The sequence below is a fragment of the Bombus bifarius genome, unplaced genomic scaffold (genome assembly GCF_011952205.1).
Source record: "Bombus bifarius isolate JDL3187 unplaced genomic scaffold, Bbif_JDL3187 scf7180000010271, whole genome shotgun sequence".
Classification (NCBI taxonomy): Eukaryota; Metazoa; Arthropoda; class Insecta; order Hymenoptera; family Apidae; genus Bombus; species Bombus bifarius.
The window spans coordinates 3,046,606-3,070,148 of record NW_022885586.1 but is presented as its reverse complement, the minus strand read 5'-3'; the positions used below and the strand labels follow the sequence as shown (position 1 = coordinate 3,070,148).

The 23,543-nt window shown below is 47.5% G+C and overlaps 1 protein-coding gene across 6 annotated transcripts in view; it reads right to left on the bottom strand.

Moving 5' to 3' along the window:
* The window catches only part of LOC117216561, a 202,144-nt gene that overhangs the window by 120,972 nt on the left and 57,629 nt on the right, over positions 1–23,543 (bottom strand). For 5 of the 6 annotated variants that reach the window (XM_033463350.1, XM_033463345.1, XM_033463347.1 and 2 more), the window contains one exon: positions 8,785–8,840. The exons of the other annotated variant lie outside the window; for it this stretch is intronic. In XM_033463350.1, the coding sequence (XP_033319241.1) occupies positions 8,785–8,840 (56 nt within the window). The remainder of the gene's footprint in view (positions 1–8,784; positions 8,841–23,543) is intronic. 6 annotated transcript variants of the gene reach the window in all.

The following is a 23,543-nucleotide window of genomic DNA, read 5'->3' as shown; positions in this document are numbered from 1 at the left end:
GATAAAAGATGTTCGGACATGTATTAACAAATAGTAAATATAGATAATAGCAAATATATGAATATATATGATAAATCGTGAAATATATTACTATCGTGTATCTTAATAGAGGGTGCGGTAACATCGAACGTCCTAATAGGCGGATAGACGAGGCGATTAATACGAGGAGAAGTCGGGAGTTCGGTGATCATTATACGAAAGGAACGCGAGACCGTAAGCACGCGAGAATGTCCAGAACGATGCTTCTATTGTTCGCCGGGCGAGCCAGGCATTCCTCGGCCACAAGCGTGTATCTTCGTCGAGAATTTTCTCTTTCGTTTTGCACGATTTTCCCTCCTACATACCCATGGCGCTCTTAATAAGCCATTGCCTGGCTGCTTCGTAAATGCGCCAGCTAGAACCAAGCGAAAAGACGATGAAACGAAGATACCACAGTAGAAACAGCAGCGTTCATTTGCAGATGGAACATCCTCCGTCTCTCTCTTCACACCCTGGAGACTTCGTTATCCGAAATCTCGGACCATTCTTCGAACGATCCCGCCTCGAAATCCGGGATTTCGCGCTGCGACTCGAAAAATTCCCTCTTTCTTTCTCGCTGGCTCGCACTTTTTTATTGTTTGTTGCTGCAGTGGCCGTAATAAGCCAGCGATACACGTCGCTTGTGGGAAGTTTCGCACCGTTGCGGAAGATTCATAGCCGTTTCGTCGAAGAACAGAGAAAGAGACGTCGGAGTCGGCGGCGCGATACCCGTTCACGGCTGGCCAACCACGTTATACGGAGTCTTCCAGGCACAGGTGACGTTCCTTGGTTTCGAGGTGTGCACGTCCGTGGAAAACGGGAACGCTGGATACGGCCCTGTCGTCGGGATGAGGCTAATGGACAAAAGGGTAGGAGCGAGGAAACGGCAGTGCGCAGCCGTGAAAGGGTGCAACCAACGATTAACAACGAGAGGGCCGAGAGTGTCGCCCGAGAGTGCTGTCTTCGTGTGCCGTTTTCACGCTGTCATCGTCCTCGACCTGCTCTCCTCTCCTCTGTTTCCATCTCTACTTTCCTTTCCCGCTTTCTCCGAGTACATGCCTCTCCAGCGTTCTGCTCTCTGTCTCTCTTTCTTCCTTTCCTTCTTCTCCGTTCCTGTCCCCGGTTCGTTTTCGTAATTGAAAGACGACCCGTGCAGCCTGCATCGTCTCCCATCCTCGGGCGTTATTATGCAGAATCTTCGAGGCGCTCATCGTCGTCGTGACCGCGGCAGCGTGGTACTGCGCGATCGAGGACGAGACAGATCGCTGGCGTGAGTACTTTCTTATGAGATTTTCTTAGGGTGGAAAAAGCGAAAGAAACTGGAAGATTTGAGATGGCTACACGCTTGCTGTTGCTAATTATTTGTTCTTGCTGAGCGACAGTCAAAGCGGCGTGGTAATTTTTCATATGGTAATGCGAAGATGAGCCGACTCGGACCCAACACGCGTGACTCTCTTCGTTTCGGGGCTCGGGTACAAGCTGGGACCCCGGAAACGGCAGACTAACGAACAAAAAGCGGTAGCACGCGCTGCATCGTGAAAAGGTGCAGCCAATGATGAACAGCGACCCAAGGGTTGTCGTTGTGATTTCCTGGCTACGTATCTCGACGTAGACCCCGACCAGCGGAGCCGCGCTCTATTTCTTCCCCTCTTTAGAAAAATATCCACAACCCCTGAACCATCTCAAACGTTAATACCAGCCTTTCAGACGGTCTAGCTCGTTCGATAGCTAGATGCGCCTAATAATTACTTCGCGTTCCTACGCTTTACCAGCACTTAGGATATTTCAATAGTCACGGCGAGTCCAGAATTTCCGAGTTCTACCAAACAGATCAATTTTGGAAGATCGTAACGTTCGTTTTATACGAAGGAAGTGCAGCAGATCGATCGATCAGAAATCGCAGAGGAATCGAACGAAATTCTGCCTTTTTTCCCAGCTAAGAAAATACAGGAGTAGATATTTTATGAAGGCCACGTGATGGATCGAGCCGCGTTACAAAGCGATTTTTAGAACGACTGGAGAGTTGCATGACGATGAAACGCGAAGCCGCCTGCGAAGATGCGCAGATGACGCGGAATGACGGGGCGTTCTCTCATTAGGCACGAAAACTCGCGGCTGAATTATAGCCCTTAATTTACACCGGACTACGGTGTTGTTCCCCCGCAAGCTCTCGCGAGGCAACCGAGCGGATGGAAACTAGGCTAACGATGCGGACGCAGAAAGGAAGCCACTCGTCGCGGAGCGAAGTTAAAATCGATAAGCAAAATGCACCGTCACGTTGCTACCGGAATCCGGTGAAAAATGTGACGAGGATCATGGATGAACCCTACTACACATCACGCCCGTGGATAATTTCACGCGTTATATAACACTTCGATCTTTGAAAGGAGAAACAGAATTTTAACCTTCTCTTCTAAATTCTCGTTGGAAAATAATCAGCGAATTAGAAACTAGATCACGAAACCGACGAATCGCGAGGTCGGTCGTACGATTCGCGAAATACTTGGCGTTAGCTTTCTCCAAGGGGGTGGGAAAAGCAGGCGCGAGATGTCATCGTTACGCGAGGTCGCTTTGACGCGCCTTCTACTCATCGAGCGACACAAAGAGCGCGCGAAGAGAGTTTCGCGGAAAAAGGGTCGTATTTTATGTAGATTTTAATAGTTTCGCAACTAAGGAATGCGGATTAGTCGGTATCGACGTGACTTCAGTCGTCCGACGTTGCCTGCGGAATTAAGCGCCGGTGAAAAGCGGAACGAGGAGGAAAGAAGAAAAAAATAAGAGAAAAAGGAAGAAGAAGACAAAGGAACGGGAACGCGGAGGAGAAAAAAGGGAGCGAGGCAGGGCGCAATGACTACGACGTAGTCGTCCCGCGTGCGTTTGATCCGCGAGGATACGAAGCGGATTAAGCCGATAGAATTCTCGCAGGAACGCGACCGTGTCTCCACACAACCGACACAACAACCGACCGTCGGTCGCGCTCAAAGAAGCGATCCGAAGCACGACCCACACCTGAAAAGGACCGTTTACAACTGGCGTTTCTCTCTCTTCCGGAGTTCCTTGTCCGTCCTCGTCGCGGTTCGCTGCGCCGCGCGAGTCAGCCCGACACGATAATTAGCTCGCGAGCTAATTTCCCGCTGATTGTAGCGAATCATCGCCAAGTGTCGGGGTTTAAACGATGAAAGCCACGCGCACGCGAGACAAAGAGAAACGTCAAAGAGGACTCTGTCTCCTTTCCGCGGAGATGCGTTCAAAGCGGCAAAAGCTTCGCTTTTCGGCCGCGTTTGATGTCGAGCACTCGCAAAGCGGCAACGTTCGCGTGCGCCACCAGCCGCGGTTCGCTTTAATTTAAACCTCTGGTCGTCGTTGGGTGATAAAACGACGCTGACTTGGTACCGCGATCGAATCGTATCAGAGTGAAAGAGTCGCAACGATCGTGCCGTATCATAGCGATCCTCCCGCCCTATTTCCGGTAGTGGTGAAAAAAATGAGCGGCGGAGAAACGTGCAGTCACGGTTTTCCGTAACGAGAAATAGCAACGCAGAAAATAGGAAACCAGTCCAATGGCGCGTTTTTCGTTGCTAGCTTCGAAACCTCCAAGAGTCCGTTAAATTCTCAATTACGATGCGACGACTGACATAGGGACTTCTGCAGGCTCCTCAAGTTCGTTCGCGACTCGTGATTTTCACGCTGCTTCAACCGTCTCCCTTCTCTCATCTCCCTTTCCTTTTCTGTTAGCTGACGAAGCAGTAGGTGGTGTTACGCGCGCGAGTGCGAAGGGTGACACTTCCGCGTCGCGACGCATTGCCGTGTTCACGATGCGTGTCACGACGACGGTGACGACGACGACGACGACGGCGACGATGGCTAGGAGAAGGGCGACACACAGCGTCGGTCGTGACACGCACACAAACGCCCACTTTCACGGGGTCCTCGCTATCTGTCTATCTTTCTATCCACGTTTGTATGTCTGTGGCGTGCACGCACGTATTAAGGACGCCCAGATGCATTGCCTCGATGAAGTCACCGCGGTGTTGCTGCACTTGCTCAACATAAGTGCGAATTGCAACACCACACCCACCTCCGCTCGTCACCGCTCTTCTCAACCACCGACCTCCGCCATCCTCGTCCCACCTCCGCGCTGTCGCTGCCACGGCGCCGAGGGTGGTTGCGAAGTGAGTGCCGTTGCGTGCATAACGTGCGGACGCGCATACTAATTACGACGTTTCCATTTTGCGCCATCCACCGCTCGCTATCTGCCATCCACGGCCCCTCCGTTTCGTTTCGTTTCCGACAGCTTTGCAGTGCCGTACCTAAAGGGGCAGCCGTCTTTTTTAACGTCGCTTGAAAGAAACGACCTCTGAACTTTGCCATTCCAAAAGCGCACCAACGATTCCACGCTAAAATCGCCACGGGACCGGCAGGATTTCGATGTCGATACTTTGGTACCACGTTGAAACTTGCCTCGGCGAACACTCGACGTGTGATGATATCGATGAGAACTTGTTTCATTCAGGCGATTGTCGTCTTCCAATATTATGGAAACGATTAGAATTGTCATCGAACGCATTGATCTTATACGCAGTAACAGACAAACTTTTCATATGTTCATTGACAAATGTACATTTTATTTATCCTACTAGCGACATTCCTTTTTATTGTAAATGCTCACTTCATCATCCTCGTTATTTTCTTCATCGTCATCGTCATCGTGTATCTTCGTCATCTGTGTCATCTTACAACTGCAACGATGATCAAATCCTCGAGGAATATACCAGAGTTAAACAGAATGTACGTTTAAAAAATTTACATAAACTCGAAACGAGAAATTATCGACCTTTCGTATATTTTACCTAAGTAATTGTTCGATATTAAGAAAGATAATTGGATCGAAAATCCAAAGAACGGAATAAGATTAATGAAACTTTCAATCCTCGGAAGATCCGTTTAAATCGCCTGTCCTCGTCTATCAACTATCCATAACCTGGCTTAAATCCTTTTCTCTACTTCGACGTTCCCTTCGCCGGCAGTTACATGGCGTTGGTAAAACCCGAGAGAAAGATGGCAGAGCAGTCCGGAAGAAGGGAATGAGACGAATTCAGCAGCCCTTTTGTCAGCTTGCCTCGACATTCGTATTCTGGTAATTAGTTCATTTGCCTGTGCTAATTACGTTACTTTTTAATACGGTACAAGAGAGAAATGGCTATGCCGTGTACACGTACGGGTCGTCGTAACGCGAGCGTGCACACGAACGCGGCGTACCTTCGACGCGCGAGTTGCGTGTTTTCTTTTTTTTCGGAAATTCGAAAGCAACACCCCGCGTGTACCTCGTATTAGCCGCGACCTCTTTTTCCTCTGAGCGCCAAGCGACTCGAAATTTCACCCTGTCGTGAGTGGAAACATCGTCCGAACAGTCAGCGGGCATTAACGATTCTAATTTTCACAGAGGGAACTCGTTTACAAGATTCCCGTGAATTTGTTCTCGCCGCTGGATCTATTAATTCGTACTTTTCACGCGGTATTCCGATATTCTTTTGCAGAGCGACGAAAAAAGGGGCTGTGAATTGAAAAAGAGCGTAATCTCCGCGATTCGGCAAGTCTGAACCCCTGCGCCGAGTGTTTATCTGCTGTCCTCTCAGCCCTCTCTTGGTGGCTGTTCCAGCCTTCTCCAAGCTCGCAATTAGGGGGCGTCGGGACTGTACGCGACGCTACGTCGCCCTTTTGCCTGTTATTTAATTGGGATGTGCAATTGAATGACACTCGGTACACCAAGTAACGGGAAAGAGTTGTGTCGCGGCTGCTGCCATACCTAACGACGTCATTGTGCATTCCCACTTTCGGCCCACTTCAATCTCTTTTTTATCAACCACTCTCGATGATGGTTAACGCCTTACGAATCGACGTCGCTTCTGTTCTCAAAACAGGCAGAAATCGAGGCGTCATCGTTTAACGAGGTCGTTGCTATTTTCAGTCGATTATAGGGGAGGCGTCGAACGACGTAGCCAAGTACAGTACTCGCGCAATTTCTTTTTAGTAAGTAAAACAGATCTCCATTTTGAGTCCTCGCTCTTTAATCGCGTCTATGGAGATATAAATTTCTATAAAACTGCCACAGTCTGATCGTAATGTTGCGAATATTTCGAATTTCTTCAAATTTGTTTAAATTGTAGAGAGTAAGTGGGAGAAAATAATATCGAGCGAATTCTTGGAATTTGGCTACGATATTGAAAAATGATGCTGGATGATGCGAACTGATTGAAAGTAACTGTACAATTCTACGTAATAAGACTGGTGGTGTTACGAAGCTTCTCCGGAGGATTTCCTAGACCGATCTCGTGGCAACGATCGAGGTTCCCCAAACAGCTATTATAACGAAGCCCGATCGAGCAACGGTCAATAAAACGAGGACAGACAGCGGTCTGATTGACAGCTGAAGCAGCCTAAAGCCGGGCATTATTGTCGCCCTAGGCGCAACCACGTCACGGGTAGAAATATTTCCTGCAGGACTTAAGGGATCATTCGCTCTCTTAATTCCTACGGTGCACGCCGCGTTAGGATACCGTGCCGTGTATTGTATGATCTTTCAGAAGAAAAAGTTAGACCGTACCTGTCATCCCGTATTTATACATATAACTAGGAGGTCGAAAATAAACCAAGGTTCGATTACCACTGTGTTAAACGAACGATGGAATTTCAATGAAAATCACTGGTTCTCGAACGTTTATCTTTCCTGATACATTAGATCATCGGATACATCAGATATATTAGATCGGTGCGTGCGAGATGTTTCTTCAAATGAAACTTTAACGATACGTAATTTCTTGAAAAAGAAACAGTTTTCGCAAGTGTCGAGGCGATTCAATTATCAAATTACACAGGACTAACTGTAACGGGTCATCAACCGACAGTTTTCCCTGGCGAGTCTAAAAACTCATTTCCTCGGATGCGTCGTCATCGAATCTCGGTTGAAAAAGCGAGTTGAGTCGCGAGGCTAAACTCGCCGAGACGCGCTAACAAGGCGGAACCGGGTGCCGATGTTAGAACGAAGGAGGTCCCTTAACGAGATCAGCTCCGTGGAAAGACGCGGTGATGCAGATCCGCGTGATATCCCGTGGGATTGCCACGTAGAAGGAGAAAGAGACAGCCTTTGACATTCCGCGAACAAGCAGCCAGAGATGAAGGGAAGGGAAGAAACGGTGGGAGCAAAGAAGAAGAAGACGAGCAGAAGAGAAGTCGAAGAGCGCGGAGCGAATCCGCGTCTTGGAAGACTTCCTCGAGCTCATTACGCCGACAATAATTAACGTTGCTTAAAGTGTCGTTATGGAAATAACCGGAGAAGAGGCACCACCGAAGTGAAGACGAAGTAAGTTCCTCCGAGCGAGGGAGTGAAAAGGACACCGGGAGTCGGTGGTGGAATCGAGACCACCCGGTCGAAGAATAACGAAAAGGAGAGGATTGGAAAACGGCGGAGAGAACAGAGACGGCGTATAAGAGTCGAACGGGGTTAGGGAAGAAAGAGGGACGATCCTTACGCTATCCAACGCATTCTACGATGGAAAATGTTTCCATTGGTGCCCCGTACCGGGTTGGCCCTCGTTCGTTGCCCGTTTGCACTCAGCCCCTCGCCCGTTGCTCTGGGGAATATAATTCAACGATCCTCTCCCGGTGAAAGGCGAGCAGAGAGGCCGAGCAGCGGGGGGAAGAAGGGAAGGCTCGCGTTGAATGCCCAATTATTATATCGTGAAATATCTGCTAGAAAATTGGATAATACACTCTCTCTTTCTCCGTGAGCAGGAGACGGCCTCCTGGCTCTGGCTGAGCACGGCGGACGGTGAAAAAGGAAGAAAAGCCGGGGGCAAGTGGGAGTGAAAGCAGGTGAGAGGGGGAGAGGAGCGAAAAAATCGAGGACCAGTCAGTGAGTGAGTGATAGGAAGGGGCCCTGGTGGTGAACGACGCGGGGGTGAGCGAGAGAAGATGTGGCTCACGCACGGTGTGTGTGCATAACGGCCTCTACGTGGGAGAAACGCGAAACCGCAGAAAACGCCAGTCAACGGCAGCCAGTATGCGGAAACCGCGGCGGAATGACACTCGTGCTCGCGCTAATTGGGCCCTCGAGGTGACGCCGCCGAGAGGGATGCTCTTCCACCCTCGGGACCATCCTCTCTCTTCTCTCCTCCGACCTGTTTCTTCGTCCGTCTCTGTCCGGCTCGACGGAGGTTTCGTCGCGAGACCGTCCCACTCTTTTCTTCTTTCGCGGCAGACGAGGGTTTTCGGGGGTTGAAAATGCCTGGAGGACGAGCCGGAAAGTGGGGGAGCTGCGACGCGGCGGTGGATGCACGAGGAAAAAGGCTGATCGAGGGAGCGTGAGAGGGCAGAGAGGATGGCGAATGAAAAGAAAAGAGAACGAGAGAGAGGACACGCGAGAGATCACATTAAATCTTACCGGGTGCACGCCTCTGCAGAGCACCTCTGCCGTACCACCTTTTCAATCCTCCCCCTCTCTGCCATCCCCTCTGTGTGAATTTCCGGCCGTCCTTGCGAGCGTTATTCCGAGACAAGGACAAGCGAGTGGAGAAGAATCGAGCGTAAAGCGACGCGTTACGAACGTTCGCGAGAAATAAAGTCCTCGATGACAAACATCTTCTACGGGGGGGCAGAGAATCGACCGAACCTGCCATTCTTCCACTCCTACGTAATAAACCATCGTAACGGAGCCAACAAATGGTAAATTCGAATTGCAAGCTGTACGTTGAAGTAGTAGTCACTCACCGAGCCGAAGAAGGCGAGGAATCTCCCTTCGGGCGCCAATGATCCACGCGATTCATCTGAAACAATGAACCGTTCGTCAGTCAGTGAACGAGACGATGTAATTTCGGAAGGCTGGAATAAGAAAGTACGAGCAACAGAAAGGCTGAACGCGGCCAAATTGCACTTTTACGGGGTTGCTGAATAACCAAGAATCGTTGCAAGAATTCGAAAACGAAACAGAAGGGATGAAGGAGGGGGAAGGAACAGTTGGTTAAGAGAGGATGAAGGGAAATGAACGAGTTAACGAGCGAAGGAAGGAAGGAGTTCCCCGAAGAAGACGCTATCTTCGGGCATTTATATACGCTGGCGAGCTCTTCGCGCGCGTGTATATATATTTTATTGCGATATTCATAACGTTTACAAAGACGCTTCGCGAAACTGCCTCGTTAAATATTTTACGGTGCGATCGACCCGCCCTACCGCGTATCCGCAATGCACGAACCACTGAAGTGAATCGAATTCAATGGGGACTTCTATAGATGCGTGCAGCCCCGGCGAAAAGTGATGGAAAGGCGGAGTAAATCACGATTCTTGCCTCAAGAAATAGGGATAATCTATCGTCGAACGATCTGTCTCTATTTAAAATCATTTTACGTTCTATGCGCCGCGGTAATAAAATTAAACGATCTTTTAATCGTTATCATTCTTCCATGCGCACATTCTAGTAGCGTGTTGTTGTCTCGATTATTTCAACGACATTAGTAAATTTGCGTTTTCTGTTCCCGATCCTATCGACGAAATAGACATCGATAAAATCGATTCATCGGGGATTTCGATGTGTTTGTACCGAGAACAAAAATTCACGTTCTGCTGCAATATTTTATTTCGTATTTTGCTAATTCTCGCTTTCCTATCAATTGCCCCGTTCCACGTTTCTCCTCTCGTTCGTTGCGTAAATAATCGTTGCACGGCGAAAGAAAAACGAACGTGAAATGGGAAAAGAGGAAGAAGAGGAAGAACACTGTTCCCGTCAAACCAAGTTTCTAGAATAAAGTTTGCCCATCGTTGGCAAAAGGAAGTTTTATTACGCCGTTACGAAGACGCATCGTGCCGCGAAAGATAGTTTTAATGTTTCTCCCCGCGTCATACGAAATCCTCACAGCTGATGTCCAAAACTATCCGCCGATTCTAGACCTCTTTATTATCTTCTCTTCTCGACTTGTAGAAATCCCAAGAGACATTACCCTTTACGTACCACCGAAACACGACGGAGTATGTGGTATCTCCAAGAATTTTCGTTTTATTAGCTCGCAAAAATTTCACGATCATTTCGCGGCCAAATATATTAGCATAGATTTTAAATGCGGTCATACCTGATGTAATTATTAATATTCATCGTCTATAAGAGGTCGGTAGTACGTACTTTTCGTAACTGCTTCTAGAAATGCGAGATATTTCGCGAACAAAGGAACAACAACTTTCCAAATAGATCATTCGTCATTTCGTTGCACGATCGGAGGAGATTAAACACTAAAGAAAGCTCCAAGAGTTCTTCTCATATCGCATACGAAGATTCACATGATTTCACGAAGAAGCTTCAAACCATAGCGACTAGATCGTTCATGCATCGGCAGAACTCCGGACAGCGTGCATCAGTCATCTCCGGAGGAAGACAGACAGCCACCGGGAGGAACGTTAGAGCGAAAAAAAAGCAGATCGACGTTGTTGTTGTCGTCGACGACCCAGCCCTTTTCACCGCTACGAAGCTAGAAACCTCGAGAGGGATTCACCGCGAGCAGAGTCGAATGAGCAAGAATGAGCCTTGGAGAAGGAGCTCGAAGCTCCAAGAAGGTGGAGAGAGAGAGAGTGTGCGTGTGTGTGGAAGGTCTGAGGAGATTGCTGGTCGGACTGGCCCTCGACCTCGATTTTCAAAACGATTTTAACTCCGCGTCGAGACAAGGGAGCGAGGAGGCGGGGGTGGTTGGTTGCCGCATTCATTCGACCATTTCGGGGGTAGTACACCGCCTCCGAAATAAATGACCGAGCATCGGGGGCCAGGCATTCATAGACCCGGCACTGGCGCGCACTGCTTTGCTCTAGTGCCTTTTGGAATTCCGATTGAGGAGAGAAGCTCGCGCGCGCGCGCCAGCGCCTGAGCAAAAGAGACGAAAGTAGCAGAGGCTAAACACAGAGAAGGCCAGGGATCGAGAGAGGGCAGAGAGAAAGAGACGAAATGGATGAAGGCTGAACGCGAACAGGCCAGCGCTGCAACGGATGGATCGGTGTATTTCTGAGGAGGGGAGGGACCAGTGGGTGGAGGAGGCGGCGAGGCTTCTTTCACGTCAGGATAGTGAGCGATCGACCAAATCGCAGGTGAGTGGCTGCGACCGCGTACAATTTATTTATATAAACGCCGAGTCACCCGATTATTAATGAGAACTGCCGCCTTCTTCTGTCAGCAGAGACTGACGAGTTCCCTCTCGCCGTCCTTGCCAGTGACGCCGGTCCCCTGTGCCCTGTAAACTCCTCGGCCGACTGTCGATTGATCGATATTCTACCGCTGGAATGAGCTATCTCTCCGAGGAATCGTCTTTTTTTTTTCTTCTTCCGCGTCAAAGCTATCAATTTTGTATCGCTTTGCTCTTAATTGAAAAACCTCGAACAATTATGTTGCAGTCAGAAAGAACGCTTAACAATTCTGATTGACGTCTTCTTTGTAGCGTATGTTTTAAGCATACCGATGCTTAGATATATTATCACAAATCAGCGAAGATATTCGCTCCTCGATTCTAAAACTATCAGGAGGATGGCTATGGATTTAGCATTGCTTCTACGCGCGATTGGAGAACCTCGAACAATTATGTTGCAGTCGGAAAGAACGCTTAACAATTCCGATCGATATCTCTTTCTCAATGTACGTTTCAATTATATCGAAGCTACCACCGATTACCACAAATCAGCGAGAACGTCCAGCTCTGGTTTCGCAAGTGTCGATAGGCAGCAACTTGTATAATTTGTATACTTCGAGTAAATCCAAACTCAGATATCGCTAGACCGTGACTATTTGTACATTTACGAGACAGTTGAAAATGAAAAGAAAAATGCACGTATGCAGATGTAAAATATAGAAAACGTAGTACTCTTTATAGAATTTTGCAACTGAAACGAATCTCTGCTTTGGATCTATCTCGCTAATTGCATTCACAAAAATATGAGTTTGCAATTGCGAATATTCGCGGTCTGGTTACAACGTATCGGCCAAGGTACACGAACGCTTATTGTATCGTACGTGCTACTAAGGGTTGGAAAAAGTTTCGTTTCATCGAGCCGTCATCAGTCCCAGTCGCGTGTCAACCCTTTCACGCTGGATGCTTCTAATCGGTCGGAAATCAACAAAACGCCAGGTAAGTTACAGGAGATCCATCGTGAAAAATTCGATGTGCCACCCGCGTACCCTCCTCCTTTTTCACTGCGTGCAGCCGCTTTATTGCTCGGTAGACTGTATCCTGCGTGTAAAATGTGGCACACCTGCACCTGGCTGCTCCCTAGCCATTGACGAGTTAAAATATAAAGATCCCCGAGGACGTACCGAAACCGAACCAGCTGAGTTTTGACTGCCGCAATCCACGAGGAAACTCTCGACGGGAGGGCGAACACGAGATCCCGTTCTCTAAGTTTTCCTTCTTCTGAAAACGACTCGACCGCCTAATGTGTCCCTTGGGAAACCACCAGGAATTTTTGGCAAAAACAAGGCGTGGATGCACTTCAGACCCACGTTTTCCATTAATCAATTCACCGCTGCCACGAGCTTCCTCCGTCTTTTTCGCACCGTGAGAAGTCGAACCGGAGCACGTGATATTTTAATGCGTCGTCTTCTGGTTCGTTTCATTCGACGGAGAATCTCCGTGGAATTCTCGAAGATGTATCTTGCGAGATTCCTCGCAGATTGTACAACCGCAGGCCAAAAGATGACACGAGAGAATTTCTGTCGTGTAACGTCCGGAATCGATTACCTCGATGACTACGTGAACGCGGTCGAATTTGCGAAACCTTGTGGATCCAGACGAAGAAAACGTAGACCAGAATTTACTCGTAAAACCGACAATGTTACGCGTGATCAAGTTTCGCATATTTGTTTTCGACAAAAGTAGAGTACTCGCAGCACCCTTTAATAGTGAAACACAGTGAAACAAACCTCTATGCAGATATCGTTTTCCGGTATCCGAAAAAATATAAATTTGCGTAAAAATCTACAGTACACGATTATCAATAGACGGTAAAAAGAAATTTGCTTTCAAAATCTGAAACTATTTCACTCTATTAACTATTAAAAAGAATTACGTTTCTTGCAATCAGAAACATTAAAATATCGAAGCTTCCAAAATTCTTGTCCAAATTGCGACAATCAAATAAAAATGTTGACTTCTCTCACAGGCAAGAATTTATAATTTATACGGTAGAACGTATGAATATTCAATGAAATAAAATAGAGTTACAGCGCAGCTCTATTGAACTTTTAATCATCGACGTTAACTTCAGCGAAGCTCGTAATTTCCCAAATCTTTTTTCCCGATTTTTCCCGACGCGAAGCTCGCGGGTCATCAATAAAAATAATCCCAGCTTTGCGGCGGCTTACCGATCACCAACGTCTCCCAGTTTTATTTATTTTTAAACCGCTACGCGTCATTGCTCGAGGGTGTTCTCGGGGGTGGTTCCGGCCACGGTGGCCGTCGAAGCGAACTTTCAAAGGAAGCTGAGAGGGGTGCAGTGTACCGAAGGGGGAAGGAGGGGTGGCTAAGAACCAGGTGTCACTCCGCGACTGTACAAAGAAGTGATGGATGTCTAGCACAGCTACCCTCGTAACGTGTCACGACCTCACCTCAGGTGTCACTGTAGGTCCACGCCTCGTTATCTTCTCGATAGGGATAAAGAAAAGCCGATCTTTTTCATTCGCAAAGCAGATGCAATCTCCGTGAGTAATTTTTTTTATTTACTAAACTTGCTAAATATACTGATAAAAACGATTGCAAGATGGTTTTCTGTGTCGCTTTGATTTTTCTATCCATTTTTAGTAATTGTCTCGAGATCAATTTTTATTATCATACACAGGCTGTTTATGTATTCGTGGATAGTTTGATTTGAAGACGTAAAAAATACACATACGGCGTACAAAAATACGTAAAACATAGAAAGCGTGATACTTGTTGCAATGTTTGGCGAGTTTTTGCTTAGTTTCCATTTCTTTGATTGCGTTTGGCACGCGAATAAAATCTTTCAAACAAATTGTTTCAATTCCAATTGTTTTCACGATCTATCTATATGATAATTCGTTTAACATTAAAACTAAGTAAGAAGCGCATATTATAACATCCATTCGAGAATATAGGTCCTCTCTGGAACGTTATTTCTAAGCAATATCAAAATCTTTTTTTATTCATCTCTGTGAAGAATCCTCGGAAGACCGGCAATAAAGTTCCACCGACAAATAGCGGTCCTGAAAGCGAAACGTTCCTCTTCGCGTAATGCTTTTCAATTACATGGTTTTCCCTTGAATTTTCGAAATTGACCGGAACCGATGAGGTTTCGATGGTTGTATCGAGGGTTCGCCGAGAAGAGCCCTTCGAAAATTCCTGGAAAGTACGATGTCTTCGGAGATCCTCTGCGCGCAGCATTTACGCGAGTATTTTGTTGGCCGGATGCTTCATTCATATCTACAACGGGCGGTCTCTGAGTTGCGAAGATTTTACGTACGAATCTCTACCATTTTTCTCTGTGGTCCTCATCCAAGTTAGCCCTACTCGTAGGACATCCAGAAAGTAAAATACACGAGAATTAAAAAAAAATATGTATCGTTCTAATCATCTCGAATTTTGCATCGTAGAATTTTATTCCGTCTTAATTGTTTTGCATTTGAAGTCGTAGAATTTTGTCCAATCACCTTGGATTTTAAATCAAACTAAATCTCGATTATGAGTTTTATCTTTTCGAGGAAAAAAAGGGAAGATCCCGATAATCCAGAGAAGTGCAAACAGTGTAAGAATCTCATTCACGCATTCACGAGTGCATGGATACAAACAAACGCGTTTGCAAGTTTCCCGCACTTCAGGGGCGAAATGTTATTTTTTACCTGGAGAAATGTCAACCCCCGGTAAGAATTCGCACCAAGCAGCATCAAGTCGCACCTGGACTCATCCCCGAGTCACTTAAATCGTAGGTGGCGTGAAAATTGAATGGCCAAGGTGTGAACCCTAGAAAGGACTATCCTCTGTTGCGGTGTCGTCGTAGCAAAAACTGCTGGAAGGTTCTGCGCGTGTTTTCTAACACCTGGAGAATCGAAAACTCGTCTCAAAGTCGGATCTCGGCTTTATTCTTCCGAACCACGGCTCCCTTTTTCCTTTGTGCGGCCACGCGACCATCGAAATAAAGGAAGGACGCGTTTAATTTATCTATTTCTTCGAATCCCTGGCTTCATTCTTCACAATAGGGACATTTAAACCATAATGCTAACTCGGTAAAATCAAGTATACACATTCATACGATGCTTACATATCGATGTACGTATACTGGTATCAACAGCGTAGTATTAAAGTTCAATAGCGTCTATTCTTCGATTAATACTTTAATCTCAATCCAAGGGGACTCTCAATTCATTTAATTAAGAAACTGTTGCATCGTACCTCATCTAGTTTGTATTAATTTGTAATGTACCGTTCGTTAGTACGTGGTTTTATACATTTAGTTTGCATGTATGTTTCATACGGAGAAAATATCTGGTAGAAGCAACTACAGTGAAAATAGATCGTACGTAGCTGACATGCAAAAATTACCGTTTCGAGGAAGGCGAAGGCATGTCAGATTCTACCGATTCGTAGGAAATGTTCGTCACTCGTGGTGGCAGGAGCGCGGGGGTGGGTTTCTTTCCCTCGCGCAGCCCAGTGGCTTCTTTTTCGTTGGGATAGGTCCTGTCGGGGGCACCTCATTTCCTTTTGAGTTGACCGCCACCAGAAAGGGGGAGGATGGGTTCCACAACGACAATCCTTCCCCCTCTTTCCACCCCCGCTGCTTCAGCATCATCCATTGAGTCCGATCCGACAATGGACCGTTCGTCCACCGCGCAGAGAGAAGCTAAACCGTGAAAGAGCAACGAGGAGGAAACGACAGGCGAAGGGAGAAAGAGGGTGCACAGGTCTCGGGTATATATCTGAAAATACCATTCATACACGAAGGCTAAAGTCACCATTCAGAAACGACAATCCCAAAAACGAGCTCACTACCGGGGAAAGTGCGATGGACTCGCTGGTACTTTTGTTACCGAGCCAGTCCACTCCATCCTTTGGATGTTCCTCGAAGACGAACTGCCTATAAACCTCGTGTCAACCTTTCACAAAGCTCGATCCACCAACCAAAACGCTGCAACTACTGTTTATCGTGAGATTTTCAGCCCATCGAGGCGCCATCAATTCCACGTTAAATTCAATTATACAGGGTGCGTTCGAAAGGTTGACGTCAGTCAAACTTTGGAGCAGCTAATACAGCCAAAGTAATAGAACCATAGCCATATTGCTAACGAGATGTGTACTTCGATAAATACAACGTATGCATCGAAGCTGCTTCCTTATCGCCATAAAGCATTTAACTGTCGAATGGTTCTCGACGAAGGGATGAATTGCACGCTTGGTCATCAAACTAGGGCGAAATAAGGTCGACGACATTAAAGGAGCGCCGGTAAACCGACCTCTAAAGGTTTTGCTCCCTGGAGAGGCAGCGAGAAAAGGTCATTTGGCTCCGTGATGTCCGTTTAATTGCCTTAGCAGCCATCGTCATCGCGAGAATAGAGCGTCGTTTCGTCCAGTTATCGAAACGCTGTACTTTCGGAACTCCTTTGAATCACAGCTTCCTTAATCCTTCCTCGACAAGCATATTTTATAGCTTCCGTGGTCGGACCAAGTCTTACAAATCGCTCACGCGACCCATGTTTTTGTTATTTTAGGATTTTCGACCAGAATCTGAAAAGATTCCGGAATACCTCGTGGGGAAAGATAACATTTCGCTTCGGACAAGTTCACGAGTGAAGTTTCGAAAGTGTAAATGACACAGGCCGGCTACACGGGATTAAAATGCGAATAAGGGTAGCTAAGTCCGGTCAGAGTAGCCGATAAAACGAACGACGAGAACAGCCGTGTAATAATACGGATAGGGGCGAATAGAAATAGATAAAAGTAAGTGAAAGAGAAAGGGGCAGTGAGATAAAAGTCGGCAGAAACAGAGAAAGCCGCGGGGAGACAGAGATAGGAACTTGGTCTGACAAAGGACGACAGAATCTCTTTGTTCTCGCGGCTCAACGGCTTCGCTCCGTGGCCGCGATGTTTTGTCAAGGTCACTCTCATTCACCCCCTTTGCCGGCTGCCCGCCTTCATCGCCAGTTTTCAACTGGTCTTTGACGACGTACGTACTTCGTCTCGTTTCTCACTGCTTCCAAGCGATTATTAATAATCAATTAATTTCCTCCAGGCACTGTAAAACCTACATAAGTTTCATATACGAACGACCAACGGTATATTACTACGAAAATTAGTCGGCTGTGAATTTATAGCGTGTCTTTTGTAGCCCGTACTAGTAGGAAAAAGTATCGTATTTGATTTTCAGCCGATTTCTATTTGCTCGCTCGAATTATTAGGATTTGCCTCCATATTGCAGCAACCTTGCCAATTTTTCGAACACGTCGATGTAAATGAAAATTTCTGACCATACGATCTCGATGAGAAAAGTGAAAGAAAGTTGTCAAGCTGTCGATACCGTAGATGTAACGTTTACGTAACGTCACGACAGGGAAGAAAGTACGGAAAGGGGATGTACAAAAGGGAGAAGGTCGGAACAAGTTGGGAAAACACTTAGCCGCGCAACTAATGCTTTTATCGCGACCCTTGATTTCGGGCTCGGCCGATTTTCGGCACAAATCAAGGCATTTGTCCCCGGGACGGTGGTAAATATGTTTTCTAGGTCCCCCGTGTGAAATAATGCGTGCAAGGGCCACGCTTGCGAGCGCGTGACAATATGCGCCAGCGTATCTGGCGAGAAGGGTGTGAGATAGACCGAGTGGCGGAAGAATGGTACTTTATTAGTACCGTGTAATAGCATTTCCAGCGGGACGTAAAGATGCCAAATGCTCGGTGTCTCAGAGTTATTGTCTTTGAGAAGTATAGCGGAAACGGAGGCGCATTGCCTATAAAATTTATGGATTCCAACGTTCATATTCACAAGATGCGATAGACTCGTCTCCTAAAGGCTATTTAGATGAAATTTCGTTCCATATCGTCGCGATAAAACCATCAATTTTATTTATAATTCCATTTGTTCGACTTCATTGATTTCCTAAACAAAAGTAAATTGCACTGAGATTAAACGTCAATCATGACGATGCTAATGTGATTTATTTTACCCCTCGAGAACCAAGCATTGGTTTGTCATAATATAACAAATACTTCAACTGCTTCAAGTTCCATAAAATCGTAGAATCTGGCTAGAAGACGTAACGACGACAAAAATATCATGAAAATCTTGGCATTCCAATTCCTAGCTACAAACTTAGAAACCAAACTTGATGATGTAAATTGATCGAATAAAATTGCAAATGGAACGTTGCATCCTTAATGGGTCAATGATAAGCTTAAAATCTACACAGAAACGTATCACAACGCGGAAACCAAATGATCATCCCTCCTAACCTAGTGTACCCCGTTTCTCCTTGATGGAATATCGAATCAAAGCCTGCAGAATTCCCAACCGTCTCTCAACCCAAAGCTTCCGCGATTCTCCGCTCGAATCGAATTATCCTCGTCGGATTGCACGCGGGCACATCCTCCAGTCCTCGCGGAAATAAAATGCCCGGGATATGCGTTCCAACCTGGCGAGTTCGTCGACTGACCGCCACAAGCACGGTGGCAGCACCTACCACTCCAAGGGGCAAACAACCCCTGAGCTTCAGTGACACGGGGGGTGGAGTAGCCCCGTAGGTAGAGGAGGAGAAAAGAGGAGGAGGAGGCACTCCATCGCAGTCCGTCGCCTCATCCAGAGGGTGGGAGTAGCCGGCGGGGTGGTTTTGTCTTCCCTCCCCTGGCCCTCCACCATCTAACTCGGCTTTAACGCGCTTGCGCTGGAAAACCACCCCCGTGGAGGCTCTATCACGACCTCTCCCTCACTCTCTCTCTCTCTGTCTTTCCTCCCGCCGCCACTCCACCCACCCATCCCTGCGCCGCGTGTCCTCTCGCGCGCCACCCCTCTATTGATTTTGTTACAAACCGGCTCCAACCCCCGACTCACCCTCGCCGAGTCTCGCGGACTCTGTTGGAACGATACGCGCCGATGCGTGTATATGAGTCTTCGCACGACCGTGTTTATCGTTTATTCGTGTACGTACGCGCGATTTGCATACTCTTAGACACAGCTGTATCTCCGTGAACCAACGAGGCCAACGGGCAACTCAGGGTTGCGACTGGCCGAGTGCTCGGCGATTCTCTATACTTCCCAAGTTGCAAATTCGTGTCACTTTATCGATTCTATTCGGACGATTTCTAGCGATGGATACGGAGATACCTTTGTTCGAAACTTCAGGGTCAAAGTTGGCGATATATAGCTACGTACAGGGCCGCCTTGCATTGGGACCGCAACTTTTAGGACCGACGTTATCCAATTCGTCTATTCTTCGAATTGTTTTCGCCAAACGATACTGCAGCGATAACCCAATCTAGTACAAGCTAACGTTCCAAGTATCACCGTGTTACTATCGGCTATCTATTCTTCTCGCGTTCCCTTGCATTAGAACTAAATTCGGTCCGGATCCGTAATCAGAAAGCCAGCGAATATCGTTTATCGCGGAGAAGTCGTTCGCGTTAATTCGCGTTCATTCGAGATAGCGAGTTTTTCAAGCGATTACGAGTCCAGTCGCTCGGCATCGCGTGGAGTGTCGCGCACGAAGAGCAAGTGGCACGAAGAAAACAAATAAACGCAATATATTTCTCGCTGTTCCGGTAGCTCGATTTTTTCCTCGTTACTCTGGCCGATCGTACGCGCAAGCAAGCAACATTCGGGCAGCCACTCGGTGGTCCCCAACTGGTTCAAGTACCACGTGCTCTCTCGTGGTCGCCCTTGCGCTCACGTCCGACCAAGAAGAAGTACTCGAGAGCATTTGCGGTGGATTTGACGGTGCTTCTCGCCACGGGAGCCCCACTTCTGTCTGCCGGTAACCATGGGGTTCTCTGCCAGCGAGCTCCCTCCTCCTTCGTCCCTCTTTCTCTCTCTTTCAACCCGCTTCGCTTCGTTCCTACGCTTTTTCTCGTTCACTTTCGAGAGGCTCCATATGATACCTCGTGATAATCCCCCGCCTATCGACTAGGGAGTTCCTCTCTCTCTCTCTCTCTCTCTCTCTCTTTCTCCTCGTGGATTAAAAGGGTGCCCCCTCCCGGCTTGCGCCAGATTTACATTTTTTTCCTACGTTGGCGGCGCCGCTCGCTGATCCCGAGTCATTTGGACGCCGCCTGGAATGTCTCGTGGAAAACGTCGAATAAGCGGAAATCTGGAAGATCGAAAATCCTTTGAACGTAGGAAGAATTCCGTTCGAATTTTCCTGCAAACGAGACAACGCGGGGGGAATGGAAACTAGAAGAAGCCGCGTGTCTTCGAGACAACGTATTCGTAGGCGTAATGTAGCGTATCGAGAACTGTTCGACTAGAGGAAAAGTTGCGTTCGAATTCGCCGCGTTGATCGAGTCAACGGGGCATGAAAACGGAAAGAAACGCGAACACAACTATCGGAGACAAGAAAAGTTGAAAGTGTCGTGTTCACGGTGCTTCAAAAATGAAATTAAAAAGCAGCGATATTTATCAAGGAGGTAGGGTGAAATATTCAGATCGACATCTGGTGGCTTCGTTTGTGCAAACGAAGCCGGCTTGGTCCGTTAAGCCGGCTCCCGCGTAAGTCAGGCGTACGGAGATTCAAGAGCCTTGTTTCGTGGGATTGCCGGATCTCCCGGCGATATATTGCGCCGGGACGGTTATATACACGATCCAATTTGCGACATCTTCACCGTGTCTACGGGGTGTCCGGTACAAAGCGCGTCACGGTCACAAAGAGGATCAGACGAGAGTACGGGCAACGAACCCAGGGCTCAAGACGTCTCTCTGACGAAGATGCAAAAATTAATATTCATCGAGGCCAGACGTATCGGAAGTTAACGAGTCGGTTTCCATGAGTTGGAGCGCGAGGGTCCTCAAAGAGATGTTTCTCTGCATTGTTCGTAGCTACCTGCAAAGTCATCCAAACCTTTGCAACGATACGGCGAACGAGGACTTGAGACAACTGCCAAAAATTTCAGATCTAAAAGTGGCAACTGCAGGTCACCAGACCGTTTTCTCATAAAGGAGAATCAACTAAAATATCCAGCAGTTCACGGTAATAAAGCTTGTTTTTTCCACGCGAGCGACACGAGTTACGATCGGGTCCGTCGCGAGGATCTCGGGGAGGAAGCTCATCGCCCGGTCAAAGTGGGTTAATAAAGCGATATTAAAGCCACGGGGGGTGTACCGTGACAGAAGATCCCCACTGTCCACTCGGGTGCAAATCTTGGAACTGCGAAATTACGCGGCCCGACACCCTACGATCTCACCGCCATAGCGTTTCATTACCATCCGACTATCTCAGCCACCTACATACGCGAGTTAACTTCTCTCTTTCTCTCTCTCTCTCTCTCTCTTTCTCTCTCCCTCTTTCTGTCTATCTATCTCTCTCTTGTTCGATCCAATGTCCGCACAGACGGTCGAATGCTATGGTATAGTCCTGCTTCTGCTAAACTTTACAAACACGAACGCTTGGCTCGTTATTATCCCGTAATCCTGGTGTTTTACATGTTATGAGAATGCGCCGGATGGCCTGTTACCCCGCGACCTTCAATCTTACGTTATTACGCGGTTACTGCGGATCCACATATGGCTAGCAGCCACCGGGCCGCGCATGATTTTACATAAATTTCACGAGTCGGAACACCTTGCGCCTGGCCGACGACAACCGATCCTTCCTCGCTGAATAAGAGATGCTATGAATTTGTATTCATAAATCCACGGCTTCACTGCTATTCGTTTCTCTCATTATACTGTTAAAAATTCGAATTGGATATGGAACGACGTTAAACGAGATGGAGAAACAATTTACTGAGCAGGCAACGCGATATCAGTGGCTTTCGTACGTGTACGTTTCTGTCTATAAGCAAAGATTCTAAATTAAGCTGCGACAATTAAAAGACGAAAAAGATCGTATTCGTAAAGATCTGCACAGCAAGATCGATCGAAGAACGGCTCGTCGAGACTAGTCTCGTCGGATCGTGGTAATAATATCAAATTTTAGTTTGTTCGGCGAAACATATTCGATTGGAGTTAACTATATCTACCATGGAGGCAGACGAACTCGTCTTAATTGATTTGTTATTTCACTCATGATCCTTCGTCATAAAACACGAAGATTAGAGCCCGTCGTGTTTTGTCTTTGCGATTTTCAAATGTCCTGCATCCTATGGACGGTAGCGTGTCTAACAGATCTCGATGAACGAGAAACGAGCGAAAATCTCGGCACGCGTGCGATTTCCACGTGTGTTTTGACAACTACCCCGCCCACGCGTGTTCTCACGCAGCGGCTCGTGCACGCACGGCAACTCGCCATTAAGTGCATTAGCACGCTTTTAATGCCAGCCAGATCGCATTTATGGGGTCCTGCGCACGGTCACGGGGGTCTGCGCTCGCGTGCACGGTGGGTGTGTCTGGTTTCATTCTTCACGCACATCGGACACGTGGCCGCGGCACGAGCTTCGTAGACGTCGAACGTCCTCTCTCTTCCTTTCCGCCTCTTTTTCATCCCTTGATTGGCACTTTAAAGCCGGACGGCGGCCACGATTGCGCCGCGTCGCACCGAGAAAACGAACGCAGAATACCCACCCGTGTCGAAATCCCTGTCGCCTGGTTCGCCGACGTGTGTCCGCCACTTTGCAGGGTAAATTGACTACGTTTCACGATGAATCGCTTCTCTCCATCGAGACGACACTTCGCCAAGAGAATCATCGCTGCAGGATCAGAACCAACGATTCCATCGTCTCTCGTTTACTAACCCATTCCTCTCTTTCTCTCATCGAATCGAATAACCAAACGACTATATATATGTATATAATTCATTTTCATCCGCGATTATTCCCATTTCATTTTCTCCGTTTCACTGTTTTCCTGTCCCGCATCACGGTCAATTAATAGGAGTCATTTATAAGGGCAAACCGGAGAATCTGGGAATCCGCAATCCACCGGGGAGCAATAAATCTCAAGTCGCCGAGCGGGATGGAAACGGAACCCCTCTTGTAAGCTGGTTGTATTGTAGCTATTACCGAGCCATGCATCACTAGGTAACAACCACACGGTTCACTATCTCCGTCTCTCTCTCTCTCTCTCTCCTCTCTCTCTGTTTGTCCTTCCTCTTTACCTCCCCTTCGTTTCGTTTCCCGAAGGAGAGCAAAGGACGCGGTGTAGAAAAACGGGACGTCTGGGAAGTTTCGCAGCTGATATCGGGCATGGACCACCCAGGTGTGCTGCGCGTACCTTTCGTGCAAGCGTTGGGGTGTTTCGACATTAAGAGAAATATTAAGCGACGCGTGGATCGCGTTTCGTGAGCCAAGTGAACCGAACGACTCGTTGATGAGCGTATCGCGACATCGAGATACATTTATGGCTTTCCGAATTTACCAGGTAAA